We start from the raw sequence: 13,805 nt of genomic DNA, 5'->3' as shown, positions 1-13,805 counted from the left end.
TAGTTACGTTTTTGGGGAGCCAAAGTTCTACACAGATTTTTGACTGCACAAGGGGTCAGTACCCTTAATCCCACATTGTTTAAGGGTCAACTGTACTTTTAAAGAAATGGTTTATTCCCATACTAAGACTAAAAAGTTAAAGACTATGAAGAAGAAGCTTTATCAACTAAAGTGTCATTTGCAGTAAAGATGACTTGTTAGCAAAATTAAAAAATTTTAAAATTCAGTTTGTAGTTTAATAAAGCATAAGTGGTCAAAAACCATGTTTTCCAAATATTGGTAATCATTGTATCTTTTTTAGTGACTTTAAATTTAGGTTAGGAAAATTCTCCTTGAGGAGCTAGTAAATAGTTTATAAATTACTTTAACTTTTTCACACAATCCTTTTTAGACTCTAGCCCCATGTATAATCATTTTTGCAGAGTGGTAATTAGGAGAAAAATGAGAAGGAGATTTGGTTTTGGCAGATTTTTTTATAATCCAAATTTTATATTTATCAAAATGGCTAAAGCCTCATTTTATGTGATAAGTTTTAAGTATCCAAAATTTTGAATAAGCAATACTATTCAGTTTAACAAGAACTAATTAAATGTCTTATATAGTCTAATTACAAATATATATCACACACATACATATATTAGGGAGCTTATTTTTGAAATAGTTCTTTAGAAAAATGGAAATTCTTAGAAATTAACATTTTTACTTCTTATAATTTTAAAAAATATGTTAAGTTTATGGAAATTTGGGCATACCTGTAACTTTAAATAATTGTCAGCCCTCTGCTTTTCTATCCTATTATGTCCTCATACTGTATACTCATCTGAGCAATATGCTAAAGATAGCTAGAAGGATAGGAAGGTAAAGATTTCCTTTGAATATATATAATTAAACACAAGTAGAATGTCACATATCCATATCCAAACATTCAGCAATAACTGTACAGGAAATTAACATTTTAAAACAGATTAGGTGTTTAGGTGATACTTAAGTTTGTTTTTAATCTTGTGAATAAAATATTGTAGTTCAATATGGTATTTGTGTAGAAAGCCATGTTGCTACTATAGCAAATTAAATGCTGCAAATCTGTTAATAATTTGTCATCATCTGTGGCATATCTGTCAGTGATCAACAAAAGAGAAATCTATATTTACCATCTGTCTGTTTTCAGTCTAATGATCTTATTTACTTATTAGTTTTTATTAGTACTTAACACATCAAGATGGTTAGATTGTTTTTAGGGGGGGAAATAACCTGGAAAACTAAACTTTAAGTAGAAGCAAATTTTATTATACGGAGTTGTGACATTATTTGATATACTCAGGCAAAAGTTAGCTAAATAAGTTGCTGTTATTATAGATGTAATCTAACAATTCATAAGCTGTTGAGAATGTTTGACTTTTATGGTAGTATTTCTCTAGGAAGTTTTAGTCATTACACACAAAATATTCTATTGCTTGCTAATTGATGAATTATAGTAAATTTGCAATATTTTCCCAGAAGTAAATTCTAAAGACTGACTATCTAAAGCTGGAATTTTTGGTTTAAATTCTTAGATTAAGTTTTGGTCTTAATGGTCATTCTATGCCAACATTGGTACTGAAGTATGATATTTGAGAATGATTTTTGACTACTTACTTTTCTTAAGTCTCTTGCCTAAATTAACACACTTTGAAGATGTTTCTTTTTGGTTAAAAGTGATCACTGACCTTGTTTTTTCTACTGTGATACCTTGTCAGAATCTCTACTTTTTGCCGAGGATCTGAAGTAAACCAGCACATGTTTTCACCCACATTGGCTCCAGCCCTATCGCTCATTAAAGTTCCATATAGTGCCGATTGTGCTCTGGCTGCTTCTCCTCTTGCTTTTTTCCTGAACCCACAAGCCCATAGCAACCCTGGCAGTCCTTGTTCCAGCCGCCCACTGCAGTGGAGGTAAGAAACCTGCTGTGGTGTGAATGTGAGCCTGGGTGATTGCTTCCGGCCTAATGGATAAAACCCAGACTTTTCTCCTTAATAATGGGGAGAAACTGAATAAAAGGAATTTCACAGATCTCTGCTCCAAATTTCAGCAAATGGTAGGATATCTATTAGTAGTTAGATGTATGCCCTTACTGATTGTGATCACCCCTAAGAGAAGCATAGCATGACAATGCTAGAGCTCTCTAAAGGTTAAATAGTTCAAACACCACATTTTACACAACAGGAAATTTTTATTCCAAAACAGATTAAGCGATTTGCTCAGATTGCTGAAAATAACTCTCTCCCCCCTTTTCTTTCTGCCTCTCTTTTCAAATATTAAACATTATTTGAGTATAGACTTCTAGGCATGGAGGAGAAAACAGTAAGCACAAAGAGATAAAGTCTCTGCCCTCAGGGAGCTTAAATTCTAATGGAGGGAGACAAATAAGTTAATGAGTAACTGTATAACAGATGGACATAAGTGATACTGAGAAAATACAGTAGGATAAGGGCAGAAGGAGGTGTCATTTTATAAAAGATAGTCAAGGAGCCCTGACTGGTTTGGCTCAGTGGATAGAGCGTCCGTCTGCAGACTCAAGGGTCCCAGGTTCGATTCTGGTCAAGGGCATGTACCTTGGTTGCGGGCACATACCCAGTGGGGAGTGTGCAGGAGGCAGCTGATCAATTGTTTCTCTCTCATCAATGTTTCTAACTCTCTTTCCCTCTCCTTTCCTCTCTGTAAAAAAAATCAATAAAATATATTTAAAAAAAAAAAAAAGATAGTCAAGGAGGCCCTCAATGGTAATTTGACATATGAGTAACGACTTAAAAGAAGTCATGGAGCCAGAATAGAGGTATCCCATATAATCCTATATAATAAAGAGGGAATTATGCTAATTGACCCTCACGCCCCCATGTGGTCAAAGATGGCCAGCAGGGGAGGGCAGTTGGGGGTGATGGGTCTGTTGCGGGGGGGGGGGACCAGGCCTGCAGGGGAGGGCAGTTAGGGGCAACCAGGCCTGCAGGGGAGGGCAGTTGGGGGCAACCGGGCCAGCAGGGGAGGGCAGTCGGGGGCGACCAGGCCGGCAGGGGAGTGGTTAGGGAGTGATCAGGCTGGCAGGCAGGCGAGCAGTTGGGAGTCAGCAGTCCCAGATGGTGAGCGGGATGTCCGACTGCTGGTTTAGGCCCGATCCCACAGGGATCAGTCATCCCCCGAGGGGTCCCAGATTGGAGAGGGTGCAGGCTGGGCTGAGGGACACGAATTTCGTGCACCGGGCTTTTAGTATAAAAGAAGAGTGGTTCAGACAGAGGCAAGAGGAAATGCCAAAGGTCTGATCTAAGAGCTTCCTTCATGTGTTTTTTGTGCAGTAGAGTTTAGTGAAGCTGGTGTGGGATAAGTTAGGACAGTGGTCGGCAAACCGCGGCTCGTGAGCCACATGCGGCTCATGAGTCGCAGTTTGCCACTTTGTCATATACTACCCTTTACCTCTTTGCACACAATATGCCACAATTGCCTAATCCTCACAGCTTCCAACTACATGGTAACATTTAGTCTAGTCCAGTGGTCGGCAAACTCATTAGTCAACAGAGCTGCGGTTTGCCGACCACTGAGTTAGGAAGTGAGAGGTGGGAAATGAGGTCTGAGTTGTATAGTGTGGAGCCAGATGAAGTAGAACTTTAAAGCCATTATATGGATTTTTGTTTTTATGCTGAGTGAGATGAGAAGCCTTTGAAGGATATAAAACGGAAGAAGTCATGATCTGACTTAGATCAGAAGGATCACTGGCTATAGATAGAAGGCTGCTGGTATAATTTAGGTAAGAGGCAGTGATTGTTTGAACCCGTGGTGGTGCAAATGGTAAGAAGTGGTCAGATTTGGGGATGTATTTTGAAGGTAGAATTGGTAGGATTTGTTGATGGATAGGATCCAGAGTTTGAGAAAAAGATGACTGAAGATTTGGGGATGAACAATTACAAAGTTGGAATTATCATGAACTAAGACTTGGAAATTGCAAGTGATAGCTAATTAGACATTCAGTTAGACATATGTGAGCTCTGGGGTAAAAATACGTGATTAGGAATTGTATAAGGGAAATGAATAGATTTATGAGGTCATACCAAGGTCCAGTGAGTGACTATTGATGGAGAATAAAGAAATATCAAAGGTTTAAGCCATGGCACAATCTGACTTTAAAATGTTGGGAATTGAGGAATTGCTCTTCAGAAAGGAGAAGAACCAGCAGAGAGGTATGTTGGAAGCCAATTGAAAAAAAATTTTCAAGATGGAACGTATGATCGATCAATAGGGATTTGTTAAGCTTTTTAGTAGAAAACAAAAGTAACCTGGAAAACTAAAAGTTTAAGTAGAAGTACAATTTATACAGACTTAGGTGAGATTATTATATATAGGAGCTCAAATTCTACAATTTAAGCAGTATTAGACTGACATAGGACAATGTTAGAGGCTGACTTCTCCCTGAAGTCACCCCTTTCTGATGTATTGGACCTTGGTATGAGATCGAAAAAGATTGTAAGTTGGGTGGCACCCACAGCCTCAAGTGGGCCCTGCCTTGGTGCATGGTTTCAAGTGCTATCTCTTGAACCTGTGATCTTAGGACAACCTGAAACAATGTCTTGCAGCTTTGGCTTGAAAACTTGTTCAATTTCATGTGTGTTTTTTCTCCCCCTAGCTTGTTTACATGCCTGGTTACTGTAATAGTGTTTCACTCCATTCTTCTTTTGTATCAGTTTAATAATATGGCAAGATGATTTTCCCTTGTTTGCTGGATATGTTTGTATTTCGTTAAAGTGCCGTGAATTTTTTTCTGGGATACAGTTAAATTCTTTGGAAGTAGCCCTGGCCAGTGTGGCTCGGTTGGAGCATTGTCCTTGCACCAAAAGGTTGCCAGTTCAATTCCCAGGCAGGGCACATGCCTCGGTTGTGGGTTCAATCCTGGTGAGGGTTCATATGGGAAGCAACCAATCAATATTGTTCTCTCTTCTCTCTAAAATCAGTAAAAACAAATTCTCAGGTGAGGATTAAAAAAATTGTTTGGAAATAGTTTGATGCTTTTAGGGAGTACTTTTAGGCTTTGTTAGTGGGCCCAGAGCAGCATTTGAGGCTAATTTTTCCTTGATATTGAGGCAGTACTTTCCGAGTACTCTACCCGATGCCCATGCAAAGTGTTTTTTCCACTCAGGCTAGTGGGAACATGATCTATTCCTGGCCCTATGTGAGCTCTGGGGAGTGTACCACCTGCTAATTTTCTTGAATAGTTTCCTTACCCACATGCACGGATTGGTACTCAGCTGAAAACTTGAGAGGAACCCTTTGCTGAGCTCTCTCTGTATAGTTATCTCTCTGGTACTCTGTCTTCCAAATTCTAGCTACCTTTGCTTTCCCAAGTTCTTAATTCTGTCTCCTCAACTTATGTAAACTGCTGGACTTTTTGGGAGGCACCCTCTTCCAGTATTGCTTCTTTGAAATGTCCAGTAGTAAGCTGGGGCAATCTTAGGACTTACTTTGGGTCAGTTTTAAGGCTTACTCTCTATGTTAAGCATCTGTGCAATGTCTAAAAACTGTTGTTTCACATGTGTTTTTGTTTTTTGTTAATCCTCACCCTATGATATTTTTTCCATTGACTTTTTTTTTTTTTTTTTTTTTTTTTTTTTTTTTTTTTAAGAGCGTGTGGAAGGGGGTGGGAGGGAAAGAGAGAAAAAAACATCAATGTGAGAGAGACATAACGATTGGTTGCCTCCGGCATGCACCCTGATTGTGGCCAGGGAACAAATCTGCAACCCAGGCATGTGCCCTTGACCAGGAACCAAACCCGAGACACTTCGGTGCGTGGACCAACACTACCACTGAGCCACACCAGCAGGGCTGTTTTTGTTTTTGTAGTTTTAAAGTCACAAGGGTAGACCTGGTCTCTGTTTCCCATCATGGCAGGTGGCAGAAATCCAATCTGCCTAATATTTTGAAATCATGCTTCTATCAGAAGTGAGGATTGCTTCATGAGATTTTTGGTTGACTGATTCACATGTTAGATAAACTTAGGAAAAACAGGACAGACTCTGTTTCACCTTCTTCGTCAAGAAATGAAACAACAAAAGAAGAAGAATAGGTAACATTTGCTGAGTAATTTTCTAACTGGTTTATTTGTGTTGAAATTAATCCTTAAAATACCCTGATATTGTGATAATACAGGTCCATTTTAGTGATTAAGTGAATAATTCAAGTAAATCTATTTTCTCAAGGAAGACACTGTGGTACAAAGAGGTTAAGGAAATTTTTTATAAGTAGTAGAAATTGTTCAAACCCACAGAATCTTACCTGTGGTTTTAACCTCTCTGCTGTAATATTTCTGATGAAACATGTACTGTTGTGTTTTTAGGTAATAAATGAAAAATCTCTGAAGACTTAATAACTCTCAGGTACCATTTTCAGCACTTAAAATTTGTAGGTCATTTAATTTTCACACCAATTCTATGAGGTAGGTATTGTTGTAATGTTGGTTTTGCAGGTGAGAAAACAGAGGAACAGAGAGATTAAATAAATTACTCAAGATAACACAGCTGATAAGTGGCAAAACTGGGGCTAAAATCCAAGCAGTCTGGCTCCAGATATCATATTCTTAACAACTATACTGTTCTGCTGCTCCATCTAATATACTCCTTTATGTAATATAGTATTTTCTGAGCCTAAATAATTACACAGCCTTGTCTTTTCCCAAGGTGACATATTCATAACATTCGTTAACAACTCCCTTTATACTAGGGTTGAGAATTGGTATTTCACAGTCCATTGTCACTTCTAGGCCATTAACTGTATGTCTCCCTTTTAATTTTTTCTTCCTGTAGGCTTTTAACATGCATTGTATCTTTTTTCCTGGCTCATTGCTGTCCTCCACTAACTTAATTTTTGTTTAGTATTCACATTCAGAGTCTAGGATAGAATTAGTGCTTAGTGAACCCAATGATGAACCTAAATTCTACAAAATCCTTACCATGTACATGTGCCTATCAAATATTGCTATTTTTAAGCAATTGAGCAAATGAAAGTGGCAAGAAAAGAAAAACAATTTCAGTAAATAATGTGAATAGTGAAGAACTAAAAATGAAAGCTATTGGCAGTAGTGAATTTGACCTCTATTTGAAAATAGACAACTCAGAAGAGAGGAAAATAGTATCTACCCACATGCAGTGGCCATGTTTGGATGCCTTTTATCCCCATGGAGTATAACTCCTCCTAAAGTAGGAGAGTTTACAGCAAGAAACCCTTTTTAGTGTGATGTCTGTGTTGGAAGGGTTCTAGCTCTAGCTGACTCCCTACTGATTAGCTTACAGAGGTAACTAAGGTTAAGCATGTCAAGAAGGGATTAAAACACAGACACAGAGAAGACAGCCATTGAGAAGCTAGGGAGTGAGGCCTCAGAAGAAATAAATCCTGCAGACACCTTCTAGCCTCCAGAACTGCGAGGAAAAAATATCTGTTGTTTAAGCCATTTAGTCTGTAGTACTTTGTTATGGCAGCCTAGGAAACTAATACAGCTATTGAGGCTTTTGGCTGCATTGCCCAAAAGGACTAGAACACAGTGTCCACTTGCATGGTAATTAGAACTAACCCTGCTCAGAATGTTAACCCTCTTTATTAACCGCACCTTAGTGATATGCTTAGGACCTTACAAATTGTTGCCTATAATAATCTCTAGGACAGTCGGGAAACAGTTTTAAATGATGCCCACTTAACTCTGTATTATATTTGTTTGTTCCTTGATGAGAAGGAATAGGTCTGTTATCTAGAGCAGCGGTCACTGATCTAGAAGGCCTTGATTCTAGCTCTTAAATGTCTTGGATGGGTATTGTATTAGAAATACTCAGTTTCCCTCCTTCTGTATAGGGAAAACCTAGTTCTTCCCTACTGTGTGTTTCCTTACTTACTACTCACACAGAACCTTTTACTTCTGATACTCTGTCACCAAATGTGTGGAGGTTTTACCCCACACCAAGCAATTCTCTGTGACACCACCTGGGTGTCCTACAGTTTAGCTTGATTCTGATACTATCTACCTGGAGATAGCGCCAGATCCCACAGGTTAAGGGCCAAGTCCCACAGAAGTGCTGCCTCAGACTTCAGATGCCATTCACTACATCTCCAGGTTACCCACAACTTCTGTCTGATTTGGTTGCAAATCAGAGGTGCCTAAAATCCCCTCTTCAGCTTCGATTAATTCACTAGAGCAGTTCACAGAGAACTCAGGGAAACACTTTCTTACGTTTACCAGTTTATTAACAGATATGATAAAGGATACAAATGAATAGCCAGATGAAGAGGTACATAGAGCAAAGTCTGGGAGGATCTGGAGTGCAGGAACTTCTGTCCCATGCAATGGGGGTGCGTCATCTTCCCATTATGGATATGTTCACCAACCCCATACTTTGGGACTTTATGGAGGCTTCTTCATGTAGGCATGACTACTTATTAACTCTCTCTGGAGGATAAGAGAGGAGTGCTGAAAATTCCAAGCTTCTAATCATGCCTTGCTTGGTCTTTCTGGTGACCAGCCTCCATCTAAGAGCCATTAAAGAGTCTACTCAGAGTTACCTTAGTAGAACAAAAGATGCTCCTAGTGTTCTTTGTTTTATACATATATTTTTTTTACTTATTTCAGAGAGCAAGGGAGAGGGATAGAGACACTGAAACATCAATGATAAGAGAGAATCATTGATCGGCTGCCGCTTGCACACCTTCCACTGAAGATCGAGCCTGCAACAGGCATGGACGCTCAATGCACAGGCCCTAGTGTTCTTATTACTTAGGAATTTACAAGGGTTTCAGGATCCCTGGGTCAGAAACTTGGTGTGTATGTGTGTATATATTATTCACAGAGAACTCAGGGAAACACTTGCTTACGTTTACCAGTTTATTAACAGATATGATAAAGGATACAAATGAATAGCCAGATGAAGAGGTACATAGGGCAAGCCTCCATAAAGTCCCAAGTGTTTCCCTGAGTTCTCTGCGAATAATATATATATTATTAAAGGCCCCGTCTACGAAATTCGTGCTCTCAGCCCGGCCTGTGCCCTTTCGCAGTCCGGGAGCCCTTGGGGGATGTCCGACAGTCAGACATCCTTAGAGGCAGGAAAGGCTCCTGCCACCACCGCTGTGCTCGCCAGCTGTGAGCCCGGCTTCTGGCTGAGCGGCACCCCCCCCCCCCCACCCCATGGGAGCACACTGACCACCAGGAGGCAGCTCCTGCATTGAGTGTCTGCCCCCTGGTGGTCAGTGCATGTCATAGCGACTGGTTGTTCTGCTGTTTGGTCAATTTGCATATTAGCCTTTTATTATATAGGATATTTCTATTATCTCACAAGTATGATCAACCTTAAGAGGCATAGTAAATATAATTGTGATTCAGGTTGCATTAGTAACCTCTAGCCATTAGTTAACTTACACATCTTCTAAGAATATGATTCATACCTATTAATTGACACTCAGACATGAGTATTGCATTGTTGGCATAACCCTCTTTGAGGGAGTGCTAGATATGGACTGTGGTGTAACTGGTGTCCCTGAAGAGAGAAGAGGCAGTTATGTCGCTGGCTATTCACTGACCTAACTTTAGGCCTCCTGGGAATAGAAGTTTGGTATTGGCAACTTTCTGGAACATAGACTAGCTTAGGATTTGAATAAGTTTTGATTTGCCATAGGCTTCGTCAGACCTAAAGTAGGAAGATTTGCAGCAAGAAATCCTTTTTAGAGTGATATCTGTATTGGAAAAGTTCTAGCTCTAGCCATTTCCTTACTGATTAGGAATTCCTTTCATACAGTGTCTAGCAAAAAACTATTCAGCCCTTGCTTGAACATCTTCAGAATGAGAAGTTAGTTCACTGCTGAAATTTGCAGCCTGTACTAATTCAGCCCTCTTGTCCCTCCTGTGTCATGTGTGTGAGAGGCTTTCTGTAGACTTTTACGGCAAAGGACAGGTGTCCCTTTGGGCCTTCTCCAATTTTCCTCCATAGTTATTATACCACTAGAGGCCCAGTGCATGGATTCGTGCACCATTGGGGTCCCTCAGCCTGGCCTGTGCCCTCTCGCAATCCGGGACCCCTCGAGGGATGTCGGACTGCTGGTTTCGGCCCAATCCCCTCAGGCCAGGCCAAGGGACCCCACTGGTGCACGAATCCATGCACCGGGCCTCTAGTATGCATATAAGATCTTTGGTTAATCTCTTCACGCCATTCCCTCTCCCCCCTCCTCCCTTCCCTCTGAGATTCATCAGTCTGTTCCATGTTTCCATGCCTGTGCATTGAGTGTCTGCCCCCTGGTGGTCAGTGTGCCTCATAGCTACCAGTTGAACAATCGCTTAGGCTTTTATATATAGAGATATATATTTTTATTGATTTCAGAGAGGAAGGGAGAGAGATAGAAACCTCAATGATGAGAGAGAATCATTGATTGGCTGCCTCCTGCACTCCCCTTACTGGGGGAGGATGAAGCCCACAACCCAGGCATGTGCCCTGGGCTGGATTCGAACCTGGGACCCTTTAGTTCCCAGGCCAATGCTCTATCCACTGAGCCAAACCGGCTAGGACATTTGGAACAATTCTGTAGTCTTTTCTCAACTTCTATGACTTGACACTTTTTAAACCTACAGACCAGTTATTTGATAGATGTCCTTCAATTTGGGTTTGTCTGCTATTTCCTCAGGATTAGATTCAGATTTCACGTTCTTGGGGAGGGAAAACTTGCTCTCAGTCCTCTTAGGGGGCCTGTCATTAAACTAACAAAGTACAGATTAACAAGAGAAAAAGCATATAATATTTATTAATATTTAGATGCATGGGAGTTCACAGAAAAGAAACGAAACTCAAAGAAGTGGTTCAACTTGGAAGCTTATATATCCTTTTAATGATAGAAAGAGAGTTTGGGCTTAAAGGGATGATAAATTTTGGGGAAGTAACAGGAAATATTGGGGGGAACTTAAGGGCAGATAAGAGGTATTTTAGTAAGGTCTGCAAAGGTTATGCAAATGTATCTTAACTTTTCTTTCCCTGATACAGAGAGAACCTTTTTCAAAGAGAAATTTGCCTGGTTTTAGGCAGTTAAAGGAAGGGCAGAGAACTCTTTCTGCATCTGTTGATTCTTAGTTGCCTTCAGCTTAAAATAAATGCTTCTGCCAAAGTAGCATATTTTGGGATGGCATATTCTTATCCCCTTCAATGTCTTTGGCAGGAATATCAAAAAAGGATGGTGTGTTCTTCTCATTGCATTCTGTCAGACGATCCAGGCTTTTACTTTATCCCATTACTGTGAAGTTAACCTTGATCACTTGATTAAGGTGTATCTGTTAGGTTTCTATAAAGTTAATCGTTTCCCCTTTGTAATTAATAAGTATTTTGAGGGAAAGCCCTTGAAATTATGTAACTACTCCACTCATCGTCAAATTTTAACCCATTATTGATGTTTCTTGGTTGTTTTTATAACATGCTGGTTGCCAAATGGTATTCTGCTAATTCCACCATTCTCTCTGTACTCACCAATTGTCATTGCACTGCAAGGAAAAGCTTCTTTCTGTTCGTTTTTTTCACTTATTACATCAGCATGAACTCATTGGGCTCTTATTTTCATAATGGGTTATAATACATTAAAATCATTATATATTTTGATGCTCAAATTGTACCATACTTTGTCAAGGGGTGTCTCTTCATGCTGGCTTCTGTATCTTTTTTACAGTCTCCATCATTTTTGAGAACTTCCTAACTTTCTGGCTTGATAAAATGTTCCTGACTTGCTTATTTTGTACCCTCCCTTGCCCAAGCCCTCAAATTAGCTATTTCTCCAAGGAGCGTGGTTCCTTTTAATGGAAAGTGGTACTTAAGTACCAAGATATAGATGGTAGACATGATTGCTGATCTTTGGGTTCACTGTTTCCAGAAAATATATACATGTAACACATGTATTTTTTTTAAATTTCTATATATATTGAAACCTATAAAGCTAACATTTTATACCTCTACTTTCAATTGGAATTCTTTTTTGTTTTTTGCATTTCCATATTTGTAACTTGCTTTGATAGTGAAAAACCTGACTTGCATTATCCTCGATAAATTGACTTATTTGATCATTTCTTTCTGTATATAGCCAGTCTCCTCCAATCACTGACCTGCTGTGTATATGCCCTTCTCCCCTTGCTGGGTCTCCAGTACCCCATGCCAAACTGACACCACTGTTCTCTCGAAGCCGACAACCTCCATATCCCCATCAGTCTCTGACATCCCATGCCAGGTGCTTTCCCCTCTTCCCCCAACCACTTGACTGTCATCATTATCTAATAATGGCTTCTAGACTGAACTATTCAGCAAGGAAGAGGAGGAGGGAGGATTTGTAAGTCCATCAAATACATCAGATGCAATTTCAGGGGCCTGCATAATTTTTTTAAAAAAATAACTTTACTGAGATATACTTTATTTATTTATTTTTTAAAATATATTTTATTGATTTTTTACAGAGAGGAAGGGAAAGGGATAGAGAGTTAGAAACATCGATGAGAGAGGAACATCGATCAGCTGCCTCCTGCACACTCCCCACTGGGGATGTGCCCGCAACCAAGGTACATGCCCTTGACCGGAATCGAACCTGGGACCCTTCAGTCCGCAGGCCAACGCTCTATCCACTGAGCCAAACCAGCTAGGGCTGAGATATACTTTACATACTATAAATTTTACCAATTATTAATTATTCAGTGACTTTTACTAAATTTATAAAATTATGCAACCATCACTATGATCGAAATTTAGCACATTTCCATAATCCAAAAGACATTTTCTTGTGCTCATTTGATATTAATCCCACCTTTTCTCTCAGCCTTAGGTAACCACTGATCTGCTGTTTGGCTGTATAAATTTGCCGTTTCTGAACATTTCATATAAGTTGGATCATGCACTTTGTGGCTTTTTGTTTCTGGCTTCTTTCATTTAGCATGATGTTTTTGAGGTTTATCCATGTTGTAGCACACCTCAGTAGTTCATTCCTTTTTATTGTTGAATAATGTTTCATTGTTTGGATAGACCACATTTTGTTAGTCCATTCACCAGTTAATGCACATTTCTATTGTTTCCAGTTTGGGACTATTATGAGTAAATGTTGCTGTGAATATTTACATACATGTCATTGTGTGGACATATGTTTTTTCTTTCTTTTGGGCAGAGTCCTAGGAATTGGATTGTGTTGTATGGTAAGTTTGTGCTTAATTTTTAAAAGTTTACTTTTCTGTACTAACGGTATCATTTTATATTCCCATGATCATTTTTCTACATCCTCACAAGCACTATATATTCTGTCTTCCTGATTATAACCATACTTGTGGGTTTGTAATGGTAGCTCATTGTAGTTTCTATTTGCATTTCCCTACTAACCAATGATTTGAGCATCTTACCATGTCTGGTAGACTCTATTCAAATTTAAAAATTGATTCATTTATCTTATTGAGTTTTGAGTTCTTTACATATTCTGGATACAAGTCCTTTATCAGATACATGATTTGTGAATATTTTTTTCCTCATCTGTGTTTTGTATTTTATTTTCCTGGAGTCTTTTGAAGTAAAAAAATTTTTTTATGGATCATGCTTTTGGTATTGTATTTAAGAAGTATTTATTCTCAAGGGTATAAAATTTTTCTTTGTTTACTTATAGAAGTTTTATGTTTTTAGCTCTTAAATTTCTATCTATGATCCATCTGAGTTAATTTTTGTGTATGATGTGAGTTAAAGGTCAAAGATTGTTTTTTTCTTTTTTAAATATGACTATCCATTTGTTCCAGCATAATTTGTTTAAAAGGTTAT

At 39.0% G+C, this 13,805-nt stretch overlaps 1 protein-coding gene across 12 annotated transcripts in view; it reads left to right on the top strand.

The window, feature by feature from the left end:
• Window positions 1-13,805, top strand: part of MAST2 (microtubule associated serine/threonine kinase 2) — a 187,694-nt gene that overhangs the window by 105,515 nt on the left and 68,374 nt on the right. For 4 of the 12 annotated variants that reach the window (XM_080656387.1, XM_080656395.1, XM_080656394.1 and 1 more), the window contains one exon: window positions 1,737-1,931. The exons of the other annotated variants lie outside the window; for them this stretch is intronic. In XM_080656387.1, coding sequence (XP_080512513.1) covers window positions 1,737-1,931 — 195 coding nt within the window. The remainder of the gene's footprint in view (window positions 1-1,736; window positions 1,932-13,805) is intronic. 12 annotated transcript variants of the gene reach the window in all.

This window comes from Plecotus auritus (assembly GCF_963455305.1).
Source record: "Plecotus auritus genome assembly, chromosome: 2".
Taxonomy (NCBI): Eukaryota; Metazoa; Chordata; class Mammalia; order Chiroptera; family Vespertilionidae; genus Plecotus; species Plecotus auritus.
The sequence above is the reverse complement of the archived record's forward strand: the minus strand, read 5'-3'. Positions and strand labels throughout refer to the sequence as shown.